At 44.3% G+C, this 25,727-nt stretch overlaps 1 protein-coding gene and 1 long non-coding RNA gene across 3 annotated transcripts; one reads left to right on the top strand and one right to left on the bottom strand.

The window, feature by feature from the left end:
• Positions 1-298: 298 nt before the first annotated feature.
• On the bottom strand, positions 299-25,400 carry LOC115351708. Of its 2 annotated transcripts, XR_003926874.2 has the most exons (7): positions 25,242-25,400; positions 22,235-22,327; positions 21,912-22,054; positions 16,993-17,216; positions 15,718-15,815; positions 15,034-15,139; positions 299-1,376 (listed from the first exon to the last, which is right to left on the bottom strand). It is a non-coding gene; the product is annotated as an uncharacterized LOC115351708 (long non-coding RNA). The 2 variants fall into 2 exon arrangements; XR_003926873.2 differs by lacking the exon at positions 21,912-22,054.
• Positions 14,389-21,017, top strand: LOC115351706 (ferritin light chain-like). Its single transcript, XM_030038757.2, has 3 exons — positions 14,389-14,690; positions 17,151-17,297; positions 19,194-21,017. The coding sequence occupies exons 1-3, from the start codon at positions 14,508-14,510 to the stop codon at positions 19,695-19,697; spliced, it is 834 nt and encodes a 277-aa protein (XP_029894617.1). The 5' UTR covers positions 14,389-14,507; the 3' UTR covers positions 19,698-21,017.
• Positions 25,401-25,727: the final 327 nt, after the last annotated feature.

Genomic DNA, 25,727 nt, shown 5'->3' with positions numbered 1-25,727 from the left:
TAAGGATTTGCCACCTATTAGAGAAAATAGGTACAAGGGATTGGGGAGTTTTCTGGAACTGATAGTTTATGAGCAAATTACTCTGAACTGGTGTATTATAGCAAAGCTGCTACTGCTTTCAGGAGTATGAAACATAAGTATCTTTTCTCAGTTCAAACTAGTAACCAGAGCACAAGCAATTCTTTTTAAATGGTATACTCATAAAGCCTCTTAAAATCTTACAGTATCTAGGTATGCATTGCTTACCAGCTCAAAACAAAGTAAATGCCAACACTATGAAAAGATGAGATAAGGTCTGTAGGGAGAGGGAGTTAGTATCATTTATTACAGTAATAAAGATAACTGGAACAAGATACAGTTTTCCATGCATTCAACCACATCTATATTCTTAGGTCACTAATAGGAACACCCCTATTGAATTTCACTGTGATGATTCAGGGTCAATACGCTTTAAGATGATTTGAAAGATTGCTGGATTTTCAAGACTGTCCTTTTCTTTTTTGTAGTTACAGATTGGGAAGGTCATATTTCCATTGATCATATACTTTGTTATTTACTGGCAAACTCTAAGACGTGAGATATGCCTAATCCAAACTCAGGTTAAGTGCAGTTACATCCCCCTATCTCCTACAATGCTTTAAGATGTCCACTTTATCACAGTGAAATCTTTTTTTTCTAGAAAATAGGATGGGGCCATCAGATAACTGTTTGCACGGCAGACTAGTCCTGCCCATCTCCGGGTCTACACTCATGCCTAACAGCTATCACATTTAATAGCTAGGGGGAGTGGATGTGCAAGACCAGATGGAATGGGAATGCTTTGTACTCCCATGCACTGTATCAGGCACATGATGCAGTTGTTTCTCCAACTTGGGTTCAACGTGGTGTTTTGTTGTTTTTTTGCTTTTTTTTTTTTTTTTTAAAAATCTTTACCTCTTCAAAAACCCCAAGAAGTTCCTGTGGTGTAGACCTTCAATTGAAAATTGAAAGAGGATGTAGATTTGCCACTTTTGGTTCCTGTGTGTAGAGCAGCTGGTACCAGTAGAATAAACGCAAGGATAAACCCATCTTCTCCGTGAATGACATGGCAACAAGGGATACTGCCACCAAAAGCAAAGTCCACTTTGTACCAACTCAGTACAAATCTCCATCACAAGGAGCATTTCAGGGTGAGTGAGCTGAGAGCACAGCACAGGCACTGCAGTCGTGTGGAAGCAAATGACAGGAGGGAAAGGATGCAATATTTGCAATTCTTCAGCCCTGTTGCAGACCTCCTGAGAAAGTGTATGCTTCAGGTTAAATCAGGTCTTAAGAGACACCATCTACCAGGCAGTGAACCAGTCAGCAGCACCTCAGTCAGAGACAAATCCGCATCCCTGTGGAAATGGCAGAAAACTGATTAATTTAATCCCATGCCCCTTCTAAGAAAAGACAGTAAGAGATAGTGAGGGGCAAAATTTGTACATATGTATCAGTGCCTTCTTCCTTCTTTGGCAGAGAAAACGATGAGCAGATTCCACATGTCCACCCCTCTCCTGATCACAGCAGTCAGTAGAAGTAGCGGGGAAAAGGGGTTTTCTGCAAAGCCTGTGCCTTTGAGGCAGCAGAAGGGCAAGAGCTCAGTTTTACAACTGTTGGCCCAAACACAATTTATCATTTACAAACTAATCCTCCTCCGTTCGAGAGCACAAGGCCTGCTAAAGCTCTCATGTCCACTTCTCTGATTCTTCATTGTCCACACTGACAGAGAGAAGCCGAAGACCTAATCAGTGTGTAATTCAATCACTGTCCAGGCTGTCACAGCACAATACTTTGCTTGTAGTGCCACGGGTTAAGTCAGCCAGCTACTGTTATGCACCACAGCAGGTGTGAAGAATGTCACTTGGTCTAACTGTATGTTACCACTCTGTCAAGGTCCGTTTCTGACGCTACTTTCACTCACCACTTAATGATTGTTTTTTCTACTGACAGCAAGCTAATTGTCGGCTGTATATGGTAAAAGGGCACTTTCAGTATTTTTGACCCTGAATTGGGAATTCCTGCACAGCATAACATGGGCCTCATACAAAGTAAAACCCTCTGTTCTCCAGATCCCCAAAACATGGAGGCCTGCTAAAAAGCTCTTTATTTCCTTAGTCTTAATCCAGCAATTAGTAAGTTATGACTTACTACACCCAAAGTGCTTCACTCTGTTGTTCCTCACCAGACAGGACATCAGACATTGCCACACACCTTTTGGGAATGGCTTAAATCTACAAAGCTCCTTGGTACCTAATTACATTTAAATCAGCAAAAGACAGGTGCTTCAAAAAATTCTTATCCACATGTAGGTGGTTAAAAGTCTCTGGAAAACAAAATTAAATGTGCTGCCACACTTAAATACAAATCTCAGGCCACTCTGAGAATGGCATTTTGTTTGCTTTTTAAAAAAAGTTTACTACTCCAAAAGGAGTAGAAAGTTCCACTTCCATGTTTCTTGAATCATACCACAGTGCAAGGAACCTGAGGAAGAGAAGTACAGAGGAAGAAGGCAGGGCAACACCTGCCACTTCATCGCTAGCAAAGCAGCAGTGGGTGTGTGTATCATCCAGCCATGCTACTGGTCAGATAAGGAGACAGGCAAGAACTGTTACTGATAAACCCAGAGCAGCACGAGTGACCTGTAATTCAGTGAAAGTGGCAAAAACATAGGGACAGTAACCAGTAGCACATTAGAGGATGTCTTCCCCTCACACAGATGTACATCTCACACTTGTAATAGTCATGTGTCATGTTTCTTTCCATGTGTAACAGTGACATGTCCAAGGGATGTGACACAGAATGAGCACAGAAACCCCCTATTTCTAATGCATCTGTTTTCTTAACAGCCTTGAGAATTTCATTTATGTACAGTTTCTGGTGCTATTTCTCCAATTCCTTAATTTTCACATAGAAGCAATACAAATAGGAGGAATATCTGACAGAAGAGCTGCACTGGGACAGATATTGTACAGGCCTGTACCAGCAGGAGTAGTTTTTCGCCTAAAAGAATGAACAACTGAAGTCAGCTGGACAACCTGACCAATCCAAGAAGTGGATAAACTGAAATGGAAACAATTTCCCTGCCACCACATAGATAATCTTAAATCAATATATTTCTCTGTCTAGAGTATTTCTATGTAATTCTATACAAGAATTACAGTTACCAATCTTACCTAATCCTGTAAAGGGATGAAATACTTTGTCACACTTTCAAATTCTGGGAAGACAGTGAGGAGATGAAGAAAGATGATCCAGCTTCTTACCACTGGCTACAGAAAAGGTCATAATATTCATTATTCAAAATATGAATTGGACATCTGTATTTCCAATGTTTAACAAGTCTTGCTTAGTGCTGAAGCCAAGCTGCTCATTTCACCCATACTCGTCTACTGTCATCATTGACGGCTGATTTCCAAACATGGCCAGACACCAGTTTACATGGCAGGGGTCATGAGACATTCTTGCATCCTGAATCAGGATTTAGCAATGCCATGTGCCAAGCCTTAGAAGCATGCAGAGCATTTGCAACTGAGCACCTGCGGAAATCCCATTTCCTGACAAAGAGAGGCCTCCAATATTCATGTTTTTCTCCTGCTCTTAGGCAATGCTGTAATGAAATATGGCCTGAATAATACTTTTATAGCTACACAGGGAAATGTCCTTGCTTAGCATTTACCCCTCCTTATGGAGGTTCAGTGGGAACTTAGTTAAGCAATCAGCAAAGATACACAGAATGAAAAGCCTGGCTGATGGGATACAACCGAAACCATGCACAGGGTAGGGATACAAAGTGGACATGCAGGTTATTAGAGAAACTGGAAGGACTCTGGTAACTTTAGTGGATATAGGTGAGAGGACAGGACCCTAAGGAGTCACATTAAATTTGGTGTTAATGCTGACAGTGACATGTACAAGCACAGCCTAAAGAGTGCATGCTCATGGAAAGGTAGGCCAGGAGGGCTGTCGCTGGCAGCATGTGAATTATCAGAGAGTGCAGGACTGCACAGAGACCTCTCCCAGTCAGTGAGAACAGTCCAAGGGGAATAAGTTGAAGGCAAGCTAGAAGGGACTTGGAAGGGGCTGGCTGTGAGGCCAGCAATGGGAATGGCTTTGAACAGCTTATACTGTAAGACTCCCTGCTCTGCAAGACACTCCCCCAGTACCTCCTGCTGCAGATCTGGGTTGCCCTTACTCTAAGCTGCCTTCTTCCCTTTGAAGGCCATGATTCCCTTACCCCAAGAAACCTGCATCCTTGTCCTGTCCCCTTCATTCTAACCCTGGGTTGCTGCTGCTTTACCTCTGACATGGGCTATCTGTGCCCCCTCCTCAAACTCTGGCTGCTACCTCTCAACCATTCACATGTCTATAGGCACCGACACTGTCTCCTCAGCCTCCATTTCCCTGACACTGTCCCCTGTGGCTGCTTCATAACCCCAGATTATCTCTGCTTTTGTTTTCTTCCCTTGCTGCTGGCTTTGGCAGTGTGACAGTGAAGCCCAAGCTATGACTTGTAGCAGACTATTAGCCTGTACACTGTTCTGCACCTAATCTCACTTTTGCTGGGCTGCTCACTGGAGCTTTAAACCAACAACTCCAAACACTGAACAACTGTGAAACACTACCAGCCCTCAAAATTTCTCACACACCATCATGTATCTGTATCGTACCTTCAACTGACAATACACGTCTGGCAGTTTAGAGATCAATCATTTGTCATGGCCCTGCTGGTCTTTAGTGGTCCCTCAGCTGCGTTTTGGGAACCATCATCCATCACGGTGCTGTGCAGGCTCAGTGCATGCAGACAGACAGCCACTATTTCCCATTTCCACAAGGAAATCCTAGAACAACTTATGTCTGCTAAATGCTGGGTATAAAAATCAGGTCTCTGTGGCACACTCCCTTTTCCTTCCTTCCTGCTGATCAGCTCTTCCTCTGGGTACTTCAGGGGACCTACCCCCTCCTCTTGGCCATAACAGTGTACATTCAAACAGCTGCTAGGGCTGGATGAAGCACCTGCTCTGGGCAACAGCAGCTGGAGTTCATTTTGGCTCCAAAGGGCCGAGGCCAAGCAGGCTGACCGCATGTGCACTAATCCAGTATCATCACCAACTCCACCAACAACAGGTGCCTCTTTGAAGAGGGAGGGAAAAACTATTTGGGGAGGAATCAGAGCTTTATAAAGGACATTATGGGCCAAGTCCTCAGCTGGTACATGCTCAGTTAAAGCATGTACTCTCCTGAAGTTATATGAGTAACGCTCATATACACCAGTAAAAGATTTGGCCCACTCTCAGTGCTGCTTCTCTTCTCTTTCTGATTTTCCTAAGGATTTTTCACCTCCTCTCTCTGATCTTCCTTTAAAAAAAGAAAAGAAACCTTCCTGTCCCTTGCTTCAGACCAAACAGCTGAAAGTCACAAGCTACACATACCAGACTTCAGCATCATCCTGTACCTAGGTAACACAATCTTACCATTGCCTGACAAGATCTGTCCCTCAGTCCTGCTTAAGTGCTGGAGTCCAGATCATGAGCATGCATCAATGGGAACATGGGCGATCCCATTCTGGAACAAAACAAATCAAATCCCGTCAAGGTCCCTTAAGAGAAGTCTTTCAGCACAGGCATCATAAGAATTGCCATGCACTTGCTCGGGCCAGTGGTCCACATAGCCCAGTGAATTATTTCAATGTATGGCCATTACAAAATGACACGGGAAGAGTGCAAAAAACCCCTGCCAGAAACAGCTACTGGCCAAATCGGCTCCAAGGAAAATTTTCTTCTTATCTCTTTTTGCTAGAAGTTGGTTTATGACCCAACGCACACAAATCTCTTTAAGTCCCTCTTAGTGTCTTATTGATAAATGCTTGTATTAATGAAAGCCTCTATGTTTTTTCTTTTCTGAGTCCTGCCATTCTGACCTTCAAAGGTTAGATCCACAAATCTCATCTCACTCCTTGCAGTTACTCTTGTGCCTGTTTCTAGAGAACGTGGAAGCTCTCTGAACCCTGAGAATGGAGCTGGATTCACAAAGGTGGCACCGCAGAGCACTGCCAAAAGCACTCTGCTCACACACCACGAGCGAAAGCAGGCTTTCCAAATTCCTGTCAATGCACTATTAGTGGAAAACATGACCTTGCTACAAGCTGCTCACGTGAATCGGTCACAGCGTTCATAACTTTGTATTCCAAAATTTATTTTCCTGAACTGTACATCTTTTAATCCGTGACTTTCCGAGATTTAAATTTAAGTCACTTTCCCCTTGGGACCATGTCTCAGCTGACTTATATTAAAAAAGAAGCAAGTGGAGACAGTTGAAGGAGCAGAGCCGGTGGTGAGAATAGCACAGGCAGGAAAAATAGTCTCCAATCCGTAACAGTTACTGGCATCTCACCCAGAAGTACACACAAGTGTAAACTGTACTGTGTTGGACAAGCGTAAATTGTACTGTGTTGGCTTGCCCGTTTAAATAAATGTCCAAGAATTTCCCTTGACAAACACTGCAGTACAGGCTAGATAACGCCATTTCCTCACCAGTGAAGAGACATTCACACAACCACACAGGAACATCCAGTAAGAAACATATTCTCAGCTGCTGCAGACTCACAGATTCCCTTTAAGGCTTTAACCACAGTTTCAAATTTGCAAAACGTCAAAGCATGTGTAAACATACAAAGGTGGCAATATTGCACACTTATGCATCAGTTTTGTCCACATATATGCCTGAGGGAACAACACGGCAATCACCACTTTGCACGCTTAATACTGAGCAGTATGGATACCTACATGTTACTGCCCTTCACAGCAAAAGCAGTAAAACACTCCTAGCATCTGACAGGCACAGAGCTCTTCCTAACCCTCTGAATCCTCTCTGCGGCTTGCTGTCACAGGGCACATTTCACGCAGGCCAGCTGCACAGGATTTATTCAACCAGTTTTGGAGTATCAAAGCTAAATTTTTTGTCTTTGCCCCAGGCAGGCACTTGGTATGCAGGATTTAAATCAGAGAACAAAATGTTCTGTGAAATTTGTAGATACTCAGCACAGTAATTTCTAAATTCTAAAAAAGATAGCAACTGGAGCTCGTGGTTTAAAAATCAAAAAGTAAAGCATCACTGCATCACTGTGAGTAATGCCACTGTGTCCTAAAGACCAGAGTAACTAACTTCCCAAGATTATCAATTAATGGTGCTGACCGCCTTAAGTGGTAGGAGACAAACACACTCTGAGATACACCTAATAATTCCAATGAAATCAGAAGAATGCTCAATTCAACAAGTGCTCTGCATAAAGACACTGAAATTGAAAACAGTTTGTTTGATCCTTGCAAATTGGCACAAAAGACACTGCCTGGGACATACTGCCACAAACAGACTACAATCTTAACACCTACCATTATAAGATTTTCATAATGTAATTAAAGCCATTGAAATGGAATTAGGCAGAAAATTATACAGAAAGAGAGACCCTAGGGAATCACGACACTTACACTATGAAGGATAATATGTAGATAGCCTAAAAGAGGTGTTTTGAGCAGAAAGCAGCAATAAAGGGTCATTTGTGACTGGAACTACAAGAGGAATTACTTCACTGGAATTTAGCATATCCTTCAAGGTCTATGATGTTTGAGTGAAATTATCCACTTCTGTTTTGTCTGGTTCACCACCACTAAATCTGTACTAATAGAAAATTTAAAACAAACGTTTAGCTGATGAATGTTCACATTAAAGTTTCAAATAAAGAGCCTTCTCATATTTTTTTTTCTCAAGCAGTTTCATTTAAACTTTGAAAGGATTCTTTCTCAAACAAAAACTGTGAAAAGGGTTCATTAGTTATTTTTTGGTGACTACAAAAGCTAAAACATTTAGAATCATTTCCTCTTCACCTGCAAACATTTTGCACACCTCTTACCACATCTGTCTGTGGCTTTAATTTCTTCTCTCTCAAGCCAAGAAGCAAATGGCATCAGTCAAACCATTTAACTCCCAGCAGTACCTGTACTTTAGAAGCAGGTGCTCTTGGTACTAGCAGGGACTCTATGAAGATTGATTAGCAGGAGCATACAGCAGCAAGACAATAAATGCTTTCTGGATCTTCATCCCTTGCCCGTAGTTTACTTCTGCTAGCCCAAATATTCTGAGCATGTACAGAGTGCATCTGCTCATGCTCACCTCAGAGGTAGGTCTGATGCTCCTTCAAGGGCCATCTGGAGCACAGAGTGCACCTACTAAAGTTTACACCGCCTGGAAGGCATTACCTGCAGTCACTGATTTCAGATGGCACGGACTGTACAAAAAAAGGCACTGCCTTTTTCAACATGTCAAGTCTTATTTTCTCATTTGTCCAAAAGTAAGTACAGATTCTTACCCACAGCTGTGGAAAGGAAGATAGAACAGAAAGGCAAGGTATACAAATCATGACAGACTTTAGGCAGTTTGGGATTGCACAACCCCCTTATGCAACACGTTGCCCGGGGTGCAGGACGTGTTTTCAGAAATTCCACAGAATCCCCTTAAATTTGCTCCAGTGCTGAGTCGCAGTGGCTTCAACCTGCAGTAAGTGACTGGACTTACAGTATGCCACGGACAGATTGCAAGGATGAGCCTTAAGTTTGCTGGCCTATGCTTTTTTAAATGTGACTTGAAGTAACAACTGCAAAATCTCAGAGGCAGATGAACCCTACCAATTTATTCTAACTTACTCCTAAGCACAGCCTCTTTAGAAAAATCAAACAGCTAGTATCAGCCAGTACCACTTGAAATTAATAGTCCACTTACAGGTTAAGTGTATTTATAAGAGAAGAAATGGAGATTGAAGGGCCAATACTGCTGACCAGGCTGAAGCTTGCTCAGCCTGGCTGCCAGCCCTCTGCAGCCACCAGGCAGAGAGGCAAGGAGCACACCCAAGGGCTCCAGCTCTCCTTGCTGCCTCTCTGCCCAAGCCAAACCGCGGGCTTCCGGAGCGCTGGCAGAGGCAGGGCTCTTAAAGACACAGATGAGCTGAGAAGCCCAGTCGGCACACGTAACCATTTTGAAAATACAAGGAGAAAAGACTAGGGGAGAACAACTCAAGGTAGGTGAATTGTCAACATTTAAAACTGCATTGGAAGGAGTGATACATGCTTAAGAGAAAATAGTGATATATGGCTCCTAGACACAAGCTAGTAGTGGCCGCAGTGCAGTTTTACCTGCAGCCCCAGCATTAAGAAGACTACGCACATGCATACAGTCACACACACTCAAACACGGCCATATGCAGCTTGACTTGAGATACAACAAGATAGCTGAAGATGTCAAACACAAACCAGGTTAAGGCAGGACATCAGTCACAGCCAAAAGTCTACCTATGCAGTTAGTTGAGATGCAGCTACATCTTCTAGGCTTGACTGCAGAGCTCACACACACAGACAGACCCCAAACCTGCTGCTGACAAGGAGCTTTCTCAGGAGCCCACAAAAGGGCAGGTGAGAGCAAAGGGAGAGGATGAGGCTGCCTGAGCACTGTGGTTGTGGCAGCAGCTGGAAAGAGCCTACAGGGAGAGAGAGGAGAAGGGAGGTGTGCCTGGGGACTGGCAGGAGGTTGAGGGCAGGTGCTATGCCAGCAGGATGTGCCCTGAACACCACAGTTGCAGGGCAGCTCTGAACAGCAGCCGCAGTGGCCACAGAGGCTCCCTGCTGTGCTGCAGGGCACTGGGCCTCTCCGGGCCCCTGGAGCACCCTGCCAAAAAGGAGCTGAGGCTGCCTGTGTCCTCATGGCACTACCTGAAGCAAACTCTCTGCTACTGGAAGGGTCCCATGGTAAAAGCAAGCTTTAATTACATATAACCTAATTTAAACACTGCAGAGAAGAAAACAGCATGAATTAGGAAGCCCTTCTATACCTGTTCTGTGACACAAGGTTAAAGATAAACTTTGCTTGTATTTCAGAAACTCTTATGAGCTTGTCTTCTATGTTTGTTTTGGACATGGCATAGACATGCCCATGGGCTGTGGGCATATTCTGTTTGAAGAACAGATTTCAATCAGTAAAGTTTCAAAGAACTCTCTTTATATCACAATGGTTTGTATTATCCAGAGTTTGGAAAGTTCCTTAAGGAAGAACTTCATTCCAAAGGAAGAAAGACAAATGAGCCAACTTCTCAGCATCTGTGCCATGCAGACTTGTGTCAAGGAAGCCTATGGAACTGAACTGCCCAAGATAAAAGTTACATCAGAGGCAAAAGTGTCACAACTTCATGAGGCTACTGATGCAAAGTGGGAAAACTGAATGAAGGCAAAAAAGACATGGCTGTTTCCAGTACAATTGAAGAACACCCTCAAACATCTCAACTGGCTTTAAACGCTGCTGTAATGGATGTTTTGCAAACACAAAAATATCATTGAGATGAAGAAAATCTTTGACTTTCTAAAGAAAAGCAATGGAAAACTAAGCTTTGGAGTATTTGAGGTGAGTGCCAGAAAAAGGCACTTCAAAAATTACTTCCAAAATCAAAATTAATCCAAGTATTTTACAAACAGGATTTAATTGTGGTACCTCATTTTAGTAAATTGAATATACATAAAATAGGTGTAGAGACAGCACTGCGTAGTAATTTTCAGCACCTGTAAGCCCAAAAAATAGGCTCCTGTCTCCTCTGTTTGCTACCAACAAGATCAAGACTCTGACTTCAAAGGGACTCGGCTTTAACTTTTACTTTTGGGAAATCCTTCTCTTTTATCGCTAAAACATGCTGATCTCATAGCACTACAACAAACTGGACCTTTCCGTTTGCTCAGTGACATACAGACAAAAAGCATTTTCCCGAATGTCCACCTCACAGCCTGGTCACAGTGCTATGTCACCCCAGGGCCATCCCATGTTTTGCTGATGACTAATTTTACTGTGAGACACTTAAAAAAAGTTATTTTTCTATGCTTACTTAAGTGGTAACCTCCCAAATTTCAGGCTGCTTTTTTAATTCTATGAGTCATACAGTGCAAAAAGGCAAAAAAACAACTCAGAAGTCTTGCTGGCTTTTCCTCCATGGAAAAAGGAAATAAAAAAGAGTAAGATCAGATAAAATACTGAAATGAAGCACCTGTTGAGAATGGAAAAGCATACAGAAAAATGGGTTAACTGACTTCAAGTCCAATACAAGCAATTCTGAATTCACAGGCATTCATATGAATCATTATCCATTTCCTGCCAGAGAGCTTAGGTTTCACTTAATTACAAAACAAAATCATGAATGAAGAAGGGTAATTAACAAGCACACATATCATGCATTTATTTATTTATTACTTTTTCCTCACATAGCCCTCCGTTTTCATCAGAGCTATTGATGGGCACTGAATGACCACATAAGAAAAAAGTGTAGCAGCATTAGACATGCTATTTGCAAAGCACACAAAAAATCTGTCACAGCTAGAAAGAAGCTAGCAGATGGTAGCTGGATCGAAGCAACAGCCACAACTCTTGCTACCTGTGGTTAAAGAACAGTATCAACTCCAGATTACAAAGTGCAGTTTAAACAGCCTAGCTTTAAATGAGAGAGAATCAAGGCAGAAAATGGCCAGATACAACTAAATGTCCGCAAAGTAGTCTCAGCAGAAAGGATATTTTCAGATGATTGCTAAAGCCCTTTGACAGCGACAGTCCTCTCTGCTGCACTCTGCCAAAGAATAAAAAGAAAGGGGGGCCGGGGAGGGGGGGGGGTGGGTGTAAGAGAGCTTACTTAGCTGGAATTTTAATTGCAGTTCTGTATACCACGCTGTGGTTGTTTGGCTTCCCACTCTGCCATACACTTTCAACACTCTTTAAAATGTGTTGTACCAAAATCATGCCAAATCGTAAAAATGAATAAAGACATCTTCCATCAAGGCAGGTGCCTAACATTACACATTTAAATAATCCTAGATTATGGGAATAAACAGGGTCAATCCTGTCACCAACCCTATTTACAGATGTCACCAACCTTTTTTGCAATGACTTGCACATTAACTATCTGCTCTTGCTTTCCCTCGGTCAAGATCACTGCGTCCAACCCTCTTCACCCCAACATCAGTTCACTGAGGAAATCTGCAAAGTACCTTCATACTTCAGGATTTAGTGGGAATAAGGATCTAACCCAGATTCACTTGTTGTATCAAAGTCATATACAGATATTGTTACCCTGAGCGGGCAATAACTTCTCTGAAGCATAGAGTTTGGGAGAAAGACGCAAGCCTTTCCTTTCAGTTTAGGCCAGGTGGGGAAAAAAGCAACCTATCTTAAAAGCAACACTACCTGATAGCAGGCAGCTGCACTTACTCCATGCCATGCTGAAATGTTGTAACTAAGAAACTGAACAAAGCGCTTGTTCCCTAGGATACAGCATTTCTTGAAAACCAAGAATTGAGGTCACAAGTTTTTGGAACAGATGATACTTTCCTCAGTCCAGATACCACCAGCATGTGACACCACCTCATCCTATGTAGCAAGAATCCCTATGTTACTTTGTAATGGAATTTTTTTCCACAATGCATTTGGTTACAGTACAAATGACATATTTCCTTTAGTTCTATGAAGCGCAAAGCAAAATAGATCGAACAGTGTTCTCATAAAAAAAGAGGTTAAAGAACATATGGAGATTAAGGAAATTTAGAGTCAGTTTTCAGATCAGCCCCACTGGTGGCCCTAAGAAATGTCTTTACGTCTTAGTTCTCCATCACTGAAATGGGATAACTTAATATCGACTTCCAAGGGACCAAAAGTCCACTAATACAGATACAAGCATCTATGAGCTACTATGCGCAGAAGTTAGTCATGAATGCCCACCTAACAAAATACAACTATAAACTTTTCCACAGACACACTAGCTAACTTCCTTTCTATTGCGATTTCACACTTCAAATTATTTGGACTTTCCCCAGAAAGGAGGTCGTCAAGTATTTTATTTAGATTAGGATGTCAATACATACACACACACACAGACACCACATTTGCTCTTCCTCTTCTGAGGCAGTCACAGGATTATTCTGGAATAATAAAACACTAGCAACTATTTTACTGGCTAAAACAGACAGTTGGAACGGAGGGAGCTAAAAGGTAACTGTTAGTAGTACATCTTCCCAGCAAAAGTCCCTAGCGCACCAGCGAAAGAGAGGACCCTTTTTGAGAACTTCAGAACAAGGTCATATATTGTTGAACTGTCTTGTCAAAGAATATATCGTAACTTATGAATTTAGGTACTTACTTTAGCCTTGCAAACATTACAGGTATGCTTTACTCACATGCAGTTTTACTCAAATGCTTAAATGTTGGGGTTTTATAAAGTAAACTTAGCACACTATTTGCTGAAACTTCTAATCTAACTATAGCATGAAGAATCCGAAGAATGGAAAAATGGACAATTAGAGTGAACAAAGAGGGCTGAACAGCATACAAGATGGAGGCACTGAACGAGAACTACATAAAGTTTCTCATGACCAATTCTCTCACATCTTCACGTGACTACTCTCAGATGACATGTGCTCTGCTCTAGGTAGTCAGATCCAATAACAATTAAAACGTGCAATGGAGTAACGATTCTGCCCTTAGCATCCTGGGTTTGTGGGTGAGTGGGGTGATCTGCTAGAAAAATATTCCACAGAAAGGCACATAACATTAAGCTTACTAAACAGAAACTCAGTGAACAGAAAATTATGAAATTTGAAGGGTGTTGAGATTACTCATATTTCCACTCCACTGGCTTGAATGTATTAAAGGTAAATAAATGCTCAAGCAGTAACAAGCAGAGCTCCATCCATACAGTAAAGCAGTTGAGAAAGTCAGAAACCTGTATTTTGAAGTTACTGTTCAAACCGAGGATTATTAGTTACTACAATACTGAAGATGGTTTAATCTGCCTAGATAGGACTGGTTCAACACAAACATCTTTAGCGCTAAACCAAAAAAGATAAAGAATTTACCCTGTAGCCAAGACATATTTAGATACACTGCTAAGTTCCCTGGATTTTTTCACAGATCGCTCCCTCCCCACGACTGCATCTGACTGCAGGCAACCACCAGCTACTCCGGCCTCGACTGCCACGCTGCGCTTTTGCCCGCTATTAAAAGGAGGTATTTAAGCGTGGACGTCCCTGACGACCGTCCCTCAAACGAGCTGTAGAAATGCCGAGTTACCGGTCGCCCCTTCCCGCCCCGGCAACCGACGCCTGGCAGACGGGACCTGCGCTGGGGCCGAGGGGCGAGGCGCCGCCCCGGCACCCGCGCACCGCCGGCTGCTCGCCGCGCGGGACGAGGCTCCCGCCGCGCCCGCCCACGGGCACGCACGAAATGGCGGCGCTCGCCCGCCCGCCGTGGCCCCCGCCCTCCCCCGGCGAGGGCGGGCGGCCCCACGCACCTCCCGTCGGCGCGGTCCGGGAGGGAGGCGGGGAGGGGGGCGGCCCGCCGCCGCCGTGCGCGGCAAGGTGTGTCCCAGGTGCCCGGGCTATATCAGGCGGCGCGGCGCGGCGGGGCGGCGCGGCTGCCCCATGGCGGCGCCCGCCATGGCCGAGCCGCGCTCCAAGCGGCCCCGCGTCACGCTGCCCGCCTGCCCGGCGCACCGCCCGCTGCCCGGCAGCCGCGTGAGGCAGAGCTTCCCGCCCGCCGTGGAGGAAGGCCTCTGCGGTGTCACCAGCGCCCTGCTGGAGCTCGCCTACTGCCTGCAGGCGCTGGTAAGGCGGCGGGCCGGGGCCGGAGCCGGAGCCGGGGCCGGGGCCGGGCGGGGAGGTCCCGGGAGGCGGCCAAGGGCGCAGCGTGGGTCCCCCCTCGCCCTGCCCGGGCGGGCGCCGGGCGGGGTGGGTAAGGAGGTGCCCGGGGGCCGGCGTAGGTCCCGCCGGCGCTGTCGGGGGTTCAGGAGGGTTTCAAAGTCGGGCAGGGGTGAAGAGCGGTGCCTGGCCCGTTACTTGACCCGGCGGAATCTGGGGGCTGTCGTGGCACCCAGGCCCTGCAGCGCAGCGGAGCTCCAGTCGGAGCCGCCAGCCGGCTCCGGGTCCGCGCTGCTGCCTGTGCACTTACGCCGGGGTGGCCGCTGACACGGCTAGAAAAACGCCGAAGGTCTGGAACAAGCGGGTGATGACTCGGGCGCTCATGTGTTTTGGGTAATTCGCGTAGAGAGTTGTGCCTGCGGAAAGAGGGACAGAAACAGGGAACGCTAACAGCTTTGGAGTATGACTCTTGGGTGCTTTTTTACCAAACTTTGTATGTAAAATAGTTGCGTGTGGTTAACTGGTGAAGTCACAGTTTGTGATCGCTGCTGTCAGCTCCCTTGCTCCACAGGCAGGAGGAATGTTGGACATGAATTTAAAAAGTTATCTCTGATACCGTGTAACGTGCATGCCAAAATTGTGACTGGCTACATGTCAAATATTAAGACAACATCTATTTTAACAAAGCCATTAAAATCAAAACCCAAAATGATCAATGCCATCCCTTCTGATGCTAAGCATGCACTGAGAAGCAACACAAACTATATTCAATATATCCCCAAGATCCTTTGAGCAAGCTTGGTGTCAAGTATCAGTCCAAAAAAAATTTAAGTATGCAGTAAAACCTCTACTAGTTAAGCATGTGGATTAAAATAATACTAGTGATTGACAGCTGGGTGGGATGAAGAAAGTTCAATTAGAAATTGACTGTGGATAAATCAAACCTAGAAATGCAAACATCTTAAATAGTTAATGATTGACATAATAGATTTACCTTAACAGTTAAGCAGGTGTGTAACTTGTGTTCTACCTGAAGTCATGCAGCACACTTTCGCTGAGGAACTGGTTGTAAAACATTGAATCTTGACTCTTCTGTCAACAGAAACATGAATGAATGACTTCAGGAAAAAGATTATGCAGATATTGCAATGAATGTTCTTAATAAAACATTCCAGTATGTACTTTCTCTTGAATAGTTTATGGTCACACATGTGTATGTGTGTCACGGGTTTGGGGTATCACAGATGACCATAAAAATGTAAGAGAAAAACAAACTTGTATTGTGTTTGTAACTTTTCTGCAGTTTTTCTAAACGGAGCAACATAGATGAAACACAAGTATTTCATATTTAAGCAGGGTAATAGATGAAAGTGGGGAAGACAATAAGAAGCAGAAAAACTTATGAAATGCACATACTTGTTCCTTGCCCCTCCTAGGCAGGCTACAAGCCAACAGCTTGACATGCAGCACTCCAATCCAGAGTACATCCAAGAGACAAAAGCTGTGCTGTATTGCATATGCACGTTTAAGGAACCAGCAGATCAAGATGCTGTAGGTCCCTCAATTTGGTTCTTGGCGTATTCCTGGTGCTGCCTCTCATTCTCCACATCGGAGCTGTGCAGGGCCAATGCTGAAACTAGTATAACCTGGTGGCTCTCCTTTGCTACCTGTCTCCAATACATTCTCTTTATGGGACAGCAATACCGTGGATAAAATTATTCTAATGTAAGAGCTGATAGATCTATTAGCATAGCTAAATATTGCAGTGGTTAAAGTTGTTACTTTCCCATGCAGAACAGAACAAGGCCTGCAGTGGGTTTAGGGTTGTAATACCTCTTAAGTATTCCTAGGCATGAGCTACATACAATATTAAAGGTGTATACAGTATAGTTCATTAGCAGTATTTATTTTGGAATAACATTATCCATAATGAAGCTGATAAACAGATGCAAAGTTGTGCTTGTTCTCTTTTCAGTATTTGCCTCATCTTTCTCATACCTTTGAAAGCTAACTTTTCACTGGAATGCTGACCTGAAGGGATAAATCTTGTGTACCCTGTGCTGAGACTATGTTTAAAAAACAAAACAAAAAAACTCACACAAAACACAACAACAGAAAACCACACACACACATAAATAAAATATTCTGAGGATCTCTGACTGCTACTGAGAGAGAACATCAGTACTACAGTTACCTGTCCAGTATTAAAGGACAGAAGGAGTTCTAGCAGAAGTATAGAGATTTTTAATTTAAGACCATAACTACTTACTTCATTTATTGCAGAAATGTGGATTAAGGTCTTCAAAGTGTTTGTGCTGGTAGAACAACTTCTATTGGAAGGGTCTCCTGAGTTCTGATAAAGCCATGTTCTGCTGCAAGTGAGTCCTGTCTCCAACAAATCTTAACGTTCATGTTTTGTGTGCTTAGGGTGAATATTTTGATCAGTCGCATGTGGCTCTACCAAATGTTTCAAAGTTCTTCTTGCATCAAGCTCTGGAAGAGAGAAAAGCCGCAGAGGCTTTGATGAAGTATCAGCAAGAAAGAGGCGGCCATTACTGTTCTAAAACCATCCAGGTGCGTAGTAGACAACAAGCTTTCAAGCAGTTGCAATCCCCAGTAATTACTCTTGACTTCTTGCATTATATTGTTGGTACTTCAGATCTCTGCATTCATCCGCTGTTAGACTTCCAGATATAATTTCTCTGTCTTATTAGCGTACATGGTTTTGTTCTTGACTGTGATGCCTAGAAACTGTCAGACATACAGTCCTAACTCTATGTGGTTGCTTTCGAGCCCAAAAGAATATGAACAATGGCCCCCTTTTTCTTTCACTCAGCTGCAGACTGCTGTTTCTAGTGTGCTGTAATGGATTATGAGACTCTTTAAACTGTGCTGAAACAGCCCACTTGACTCCTTCATATTGAAACTAAATAGAAGTCTGGAAGCCATTAGCACCTAAGAAGGGTGGTAAGGAAGGAGGCAGAAGAAACATCCAGCTTGGGGTAGTAGTTGACTTGTTGGAGCACAGCTCAAGATAGAATTTGAACTAGAGACCTGACTCAGGCTTGCATAGGTACGAAGGAGTAACTCAAAGTTATCAGCAAACCCCCCCCCTCCCACCTCATTTGTTAAAGACCAAGGGGCTGATTCTTCTGTGCCAAACTAGTATTCTGTAAATAGTTAATACAGAATGCTCTTCTTTGGCCTATCATAGCAGTTGTTAAGCTGTGGAAAGTAAAAATAAAAAGGCCATCTTGAAAAACTTTCTAAATATTCAGTTTGAATCAGGGAAGACCTTATGGCAGACTTCCAGTACTTAAAGGGGGCCTACAGAAAAGATGGGGAGGAACTCTTTAACAGGGAGTCTAGTGATAGGATGAAGGGTAATGTTTTTAAACTGAAAGAGGGTAGATTTAGATTAGATGTTAGGAAGAAATTCTTTACTGTGAGGGTGGTGAGACACTGGAACAGGTTGCCTAGAGAGGCTGTGGTTGCTTGTCCTGGTTTCAGCTGGGATAGAGTTAATTGTCTTCCTAGTAGCTGGTACAGTGCTGTGTTTTGAGTTCAGTATGAGAAGAATGTTGATAACACTGATGTTTGCAGTTGTTGCTAAGTAGTGTTTAGTCTAAAGTCAAGAATTTTTCAGCTTCTCAAGCCCAGCCAGCGAGAAAGCTGGAGGGGGACAAGAAGTTGGCACAGGACACAGCCAGGGCAGCTGACCCAAACTGGCCAACGGGGTATTCCATACCGTGTGACGTCACATCCAGTATATAAACTGGGGGATCGCCACTCGGGGACTAACTGGATGTCGATCGGTGGGTGGTGAGCAATTGCACTGTGCATCATTTGTACATTCCAATCCTTTTATTATTCCTGTTGTCATTTATTAGTGTTATCATTATTAGTTTCTTCTTTTCTATTAAACTGTTCTTATCTCAACCCACGGGTTTTACTTCTTTTCCTGATTTTTCTCCCCCATCCCACTGGGGGGGGGGGGGGGGGAAGTGAGTGAGCGGCTGTGTGGTGCTTAGTTGCTGGCTGGGGTTAAACCATGACATTGCCCCATCCCTGGCAGTGTTCAAGGCCAGGCTGGACGGGGCTTTGAGCAACCTGGTCTAGTGGAAGGTGTCCCTGCCCATGGCAGGGGGGTTGGAACTAGATGATCTTTAAGGTCTCTTCCAACCCAAACCATTCTGTGATTCTATGATGGGGTTTCCTGGTGTGAGAATGCTCCTCAGGCATAGCTGCTGCTATCTAAATCTCTGTTCCTTGAAAAAGTGCTTGGGTTCTGCCACTTCTGTATGTTTACAGCCATCCAACTTGGCAAAAAACAAATGCTCCAACCTAGGAGTTGTTGCAAAATCCTAGCATACCTTGTTTAGAGCACCAGGTAAGTTGCAGGAAACCATCAATGAATACAGTAAGATGAGCTGTTCTTCTGAATAAATGTAATTCTGTCTTTGTTTTTAGAAACCAAACTGTGAGTATGCAGTCGGTCTGATGAAAGCCCTGGAAGTAGCAATGGTACAGTGGAAAACTATGATACGATATTTTGAAGAGCTTTATGCCCTGAGTATTGAAAATGCAGACCCTCATAGTGCAAGCACTATCAAGAAACAATTTATCGGGCCCAAAATCCGGAAGATCAAGCTGATGGGAGATCTGCTGACCAATGCTCGCAGGCTTGACTGTTCCCAAGATGGCAGAAATAGTCTTGGGGATTACTTTATGGACCGGTTGCAGAAAGAGTTCAGAACAGGCATAGAGCCACAGTCTAGTCAGCACTGTAGCCCCTGCCCACCTCTCCAGCAGTCTACGGGAGCTGCAGAGGGTGTGAAGCGACCCCAGAGAGAATATTCCCAGCACAGAAATGGCATAGGGCCAATATATGCAACCATACACTGCACTACCACACTGCCACAGTGTAATGATTGGACAGGAGCAAAAGTGAAGCAGGGCAGGGAGGGCCTTTAATGCTGTGGCTGCTGCAGCTACAGAGCAGCTCCTAAGGCAGACCTGTACGGAGGCTGGACTTGAGACCAGAACTCAGGAGACATGCTGCTGTATCACTCCTCCTGCTTTACACCCTGTCCCCTTGTCCTCTGTTGAGTCAAAGCTCAAAATCTAGCCTATACCATTATTTTATTTTAGCAACCAAGGTTGCTAGTTGCCTAGATTGTTGGCATTAGTCACACTTTTATCTATGCAATTCTTCCTAGAAGCCAAAAGCTTTTAAGCCTCTTTTCTGTCTTAAATGATTAATAGGATTAGTTAGTGCAAATTATTTTTAACAGTATATATAAATTTTATTAAAAAAAAAAAAAAAGAAACTTTAGTACAAGGAAACTTCTATGTGGCAGAAAATCCACTGATTTAGTTTTATATTAGTAAATATTTCATATTACTAACAGATATTTTACATTACTAACAAGTATACCAAAATAATGAACTTTTTAAAAAGACTTGTTTTAAAACAAAGTTTTCTTGTCTTATTTCTATCATAGTAGCAATTTAAATAAATAAGTCTAATTCACTTACTTATCACCCAGCTATTTCTAGTGGTATACTTCTCCAAGATGAAGGATGCAAACATTTCCTCAGCTGTGGGAATAAGACAATGTGCTGGTTTTCTCCACAGTTATTTGCTCATCCTCCAAAAGCAGATGAGAGATAAATTAGGGGTTCTCATTAGATGTGATCTTTACAGGTTCTAGTGTGTACTTTGCAAGTGTCACTGAAGACACTAGCTCTAGGGCTCTGTCCAGACTTAATGTAGGATGGTTCCTTTAATTACCATACAGACCCCTATTTCAGCTAGCTAAATTATGGTATTACTATGGTACTAATGCTATTTCTTTTATTCCCTCTCTTGGTCCTCAGTAGAGGAATAAGATCCTAGTGAAAATGCAGCAAGCTTAACTAAATTTCATCATAGAGAGAGGCCACTCATTAGTTTTGCATTTCAGTTAGGGCAGTGTTTAACTGGGGGGAGCTATTAGCACCACCACACCTAAGGCCTTTACTTTAGCTAGCTTGGTTAAAGTTCAGAGGTGTCGAAATTCCTTCCATTCATCTCCTACAGGAGTGCTTCTTTTTCTGTACACTAGCTACCAAGGTCACTTAAGAAGAGCAATTGGCTAGATCAGCTGCCTGCAGCTAGGTTTTTGTCATTATATACAATATCTTTTACGCAGTTGGGGTTTGCTTCATTGAAAGATTGTCTCATACTTTTATGTAATACTGTAAGTGATACTCCTATTATGCTTGAAAATAAATTCAGTTCAATGTTTAAAATGGCACTTTGCAGCTATGTTGTATTCCTCAATTTACCACATAGGCCTGCTAGTATTCTTCTCCAAGAGATTTTGCATATGTATACAGAACTGCACCAGCACTTCTCTACTACTAAGGAAGTTGCACAAGATGGAAGAGTAGACCACAGAATGAAAATAAACGTCAGAAAACTGCATTAAGAACACTGCACAATGAAACATTTTCAGTAAACTCTGACTTTTATACACAGCTGCAGTTAAGTAGCCACTTCTGCAGAACTGCATTAGCCCACCTACTTTCTGTTCGTGTCATAACACAGGGCAGACAATTACAATGCAGATGCTTTCCCAGTCTTTCTGTTAATATGATTCAACCTGGGGGGGGGGGGGGGGGGGGGAGGGAGATCACTTTAAAACAGCCCCTGTATTCATCTGTAAAAATACTGCAGTGTGCCACAAAAATGGCTTGAAGCACTTTTAGCAACATGCTAGATTTGCCTGTGTTGAGATGGCTGCTCTCTAATACAGCACTAGTTTTAAGATATTTCCATCTGGGCTAGATTCCATTACCCATCCTCATGCTGAGCGTACCTTATTCAACAATTAGTTCCACTGACTGCAACTCAACATGAGTAAGAGCGATGGAACCCATCCCTCTCAGTATTAAAATACAGAGTATGAACAGAGCAAAGCTACTAACTGAATTATAAACTAGTGCCATATAAAACCACTTCAAATACTACTGGTAATGTTTGACCTACTTCTACAACAGTCTTCTCCTTTAAGAGTTGGTGACCTTCTGAAATGTAGGTACAGCCTCCTCCATGGTTTCCAGGACTTAAGACTGTCCTTTACCTTAAATGAATTCCAACATAACGAAGAGCCCAACATTTAAATTTTTCAAAGCAAGACTTACTTGCCTCTTCTTTTTCCCTGAAATACTGCCATGTCTGTTTCTCAGAGACTCTTCTCATATTCATCTTTCTAGCCAAAGGTATCCACACATTCTCAGGTTTTAGGTCTTTCTCTCTTTTCCAAAACACTTTCTGGGCCCTCTGCCTGAAGAGACAATTCTGTTAATTTTAGATAAACTCACAATCAGCTATTTTCACAGTCTCTGTCCTCTGAAAAACAGAAATCAAATCAGTTACTGTAGATAACAAGCTCTTCTTGTCCACATGCTGCTGCTTCTGAGAGAACACATATGCTTGTGAATATCTCAAACTTTGTTAACAATACCTGTCTATTGTGTATAGGATGAGTCCGTCCATGCTTCTCAGCATAGGAAGTACAATCTGCCTCCGCCTTCCCAGCTTCCTTTTCAATCACACCCTAAAAAAAGGAGATGAAGGATGAATGTGGAACAGGTATAAGGGCAACAACACTTACAGAAACTTTACAAATTTTCTTTCTTTGCTGAACGCTTGTTCATACACACACTCTGTATCTGTACTTCTAAAGCAATGCCCAACCATCCAAACACACGATCTGGGGCAGCTCAGAATAACTATAGCAGCACCAGTACCCTAAATATAGCATCCAAACTGAAAGCTCTGGAGAGACCTAATCTTTACTGAAATTATGAGTTACAGCCACAGAGGCTTCCAAACAGGTATTAACAATGGCATACTTCTAAATGCTTGCCGTAAGCACTACCTGTGGTTGCACAGAAAGGGCCCTTGCTGCTGCCTACTCTCTCAGAGTTAGGAATCCACTTAAAGTCTCTAGGTGAAGATCGTGCTTGTCCTTCACCCGCTCCACTATGGCCACACAAAATTGAGAAGAGCACCTCAGGATTTGTTCTTTGCCAAGGACTACTTTTCAGGTCCCACCATATAAGGCAACATCTTTCTGGACAAACCCACCTTTGGGAATAACACTGTAAAGTGTAAAGTGAATGTTAGTTCTGGTGGCAGCAGCAGAGAAGAAGTCCTCAAGGGCACCTTCACTGGAAGATCACTCCAAGCAGAATTCACTGCCTGGTCACAGCCTTCTCCTGACTTTTTCACTTAGGTGAATTCATGCACTTAAGCACATTCATGGGCAATTACTGGCAGTCTCCTTGTATTGCTTGTCCAAGGCCCACCATTTGTTACCACTTTCCCCAAGGTAACCACTATATGCGCAAGTCCCAGAGTGCCTTTTCCTGGGGTCAAATATAACCTAGAAACACACAGTGGCAGAATACACTACAACACTGGCTAAATATTAGGTAAAATTACCTTTTCCACAAATGATCTGGAGAGAGTTTAAGTGTCTTAAGTGGGTCACACAGCCAGCACCAAGCCTTGATATCCCAATTTACGTGTTCGGTTGTTAAAGCATACAACTATTTTTCATTTATACTTATTATGCATTATTGTATACCTAGCACTATTTTAAATACAAATAATTTTTACTTTTTTAACTGTTCAATAAAGATTTAAAAAAAAAAAAAATTCTGTTCATTCCTTCTGGATCAAAGAACCTCTGTGATAACAGTGAAGTGTTTCCACAAGCTTGCTACTCTGCCTCTCAGAAACAGCTGGGAGATACTCTTCTAAATGTATCAGGGTGGTCAATAGCTGATCTCCTTGGGACGTATCACTTTTCAGCATTGGATACAGTGAAAGAATGAACTTGTACAGAGTCTAAAACATATACTTATTTCTTTAAATAAAAATTTTCTCTTTCATGGATAATGACAGAATGTGACTAACAGTGCTTATCTTTGTCTGTACTCGAAGACATTTAAGTAAGTAGAAAATGGCGACTGCGGATTAGGAATTTTTGCAAAAAACAAATCATATAACGACAAAAGAAGCCACCATCACGACAGCCCCTCTGAGAAGTCATAGGCACAGGGACTGGGGACTAGATCATTGATGGATGTTTTTTACCTTTTCAGATTCTCTCAGTCTTTGCCCCAGTGAAGAGAGAGCTTTGCCTCTGGTTTTGAATGAGTTGAAATTTCACCAACATTTATAACTGCAGAATGGAGATTAATTTCAGCTCATGGTACATTAAAAATACCCATAACTATTTTAACCATGAAGTCAATGAAATCACACAGTTGAATTGCTGAAGTGCTTCCGTATTGGAAAAAGAACCGAATTTCTCATCTCAAATGATATTCCAAAACCAGAGTAAAACTCTAGCACCCTTGAGAGATGTTACCAAAAATCATCCCATTTCTCCAAGGTCCAAACTCTACCACTGCTAGTTACCTGAAATAACAAAGCCTTAGTGCACAAGCAATCCAGTTGCAGTGCAACTAATGCGCAGCAAAATGCTACTTCACCAGGTGAAATCAATCAATTCAAAGACTTCAGAATAAAGGTAAACAGAGGCTTAAGTTGAAAGAGGAACCTGAAATGCAAAGTTATACATTGTAGCTCATGTGAAAAGAGTAATTCGGTGAAGTGATAGCTGAATCGGGCCTCAGCTCTCCTCCAGTACGTCATTATTAAACCATTACTGCGTTGCTTTATTGGAGGAATCAAACACTTCCTGTCGTAAATACGGTTGCAACTTGCTCAGGCACTAGGCTGGGTGTCTCAGCCACTCCAGACCTCACCCTCCCGCACAACTTCTTTTTGCTCTGAGGTCAAATAGTTTCAATAACTGCGCTTGAGTCTTGCAGAATATTTTCCATCCTCGGTATGTGTCTCTGAACTGTACCTGGGTCAGACGTGGGCAGGGACACCCCGATTCCCGAGAAAAAGGCTAACACACTTCAACGGGCCCCAGACACATCCGCTTTTTCTGCTGGGAAATTTTTTTCCCCAGATGAGAGTGGAGCGCCTGGGCTCCAGAGAAACGTCTCTCCTGGACGGGCCCGCTCCCTCCTTCCCTCCCCTCCCTCTCCTCCCTGTCCCCGAGACCCGGCGGCCCCTCACCCTCCTGGGGGAGTCGTGCCCCTAATTCCTTCCCCAGCCCGCAGCCCCCGCTCACGGCGCGGAGGTGACGGAGGGAACCCCCGGCCCAGGGCGGCGGGCCGCTACCCCCCCCTAGAGGCGGCCATGTCACGCCGCCGCCTCCCGCCGAGCGCAGCGCCACCAGGCGGCCGCCATTTTGAGCGCGGCCGCCCCGCTGGCTCCCCCCCGGCCACGACCTTTTCCGTCCCGCTCTCCCCTCGCACCCGCTGCCCTCGCGGGGCGGGCACGGCCCCGGCCCTCCGCGGTGGCCCCCCGGCCCCGGCGCCTCGCCGCCGCCCTGAGGTGCCGCCCGCACCGTCCGCCCTCGCGAACGCCCCCGCAGTAGTTACCCTGTGGCCGCAGAGCCGCACAGCCGCGGCCGGCGCGGAGAAACCCGTCCCGCGGCTGGGGGTTTCTTCCCTGGGAGAAACCGGCGGAGCCGCTGCCGCGGCCCTGCCCCGAGGTGCGCGCCGCCGCCGACCACCGGCCGGGACGCGCGGGGGAAGGCGCTGCAAAACGCATCGCGCCGCCGGGCGCCAGAGCGCGGCCCCGCCGGGGCGTGCGGGAGGAGCGGGGAGCATCGCCGTCCCCCGGGGCAAGCGCTCGGCGGCTGCCGGCACCTTCGGGCATCGGGGAGCCTTGCTTTCCCTGACTGGCTGGGCAGGGCGGGCTGCTTAAAGCGGGGAAGAAGAAAAAAAAAAAAAAGGAAAAAAAAAAAAAAAAGCGGAGAGGGGGGAAAAAAAGGACAACCGCGCAGCCGAGCGCCGGCAGCGGCTGGCGTTAGCTCTGCAACAGCCCGAGCGCCGGCAACACCGCCCCGACGGCGCCCCGCGCCC

This window comes from Aquila chrysaetos, chromosome 16, assembly GCF_900496995.4.
Source record: "Aquila chrysaetos chrysaetos chromosome 16, bAquChr1.4, whole genome shotgun sequence".
NCBI classification, from domain to species: Eukaryota; Metazoa; Chordata; class Aves; order Accipitriformes; family Accipitridae; genus Aquila; species Aquila chrysaetos.
This window is presented reverse-complemented; position numbering and strand designations above follow the sequence as displayed.

Coding starts and splice junctions, on each gene's coding strand:
- LOC115351706 (XM_030038757.2), top strand. CDS start 14,508: ATGGCGGCGCCCGCCATGGCCGAGCCGCGCTCCAAGCGGCCCCGCGTC. Junction 14,691..17,150: donor CCTACTGCCTGCAGGCGCTG/GTAAGGCGGCGG, acceptor TTGTGTGCTTAG/GGTGAATATTTTGATCAGTC. Junction 17,298..19,193: donor ACTGTTCTAAAACCATCCAG/GTGCGTAGTAGA, acceptor CTTTGTTTTTAG/AAACCAAACTGTGAGTATGC.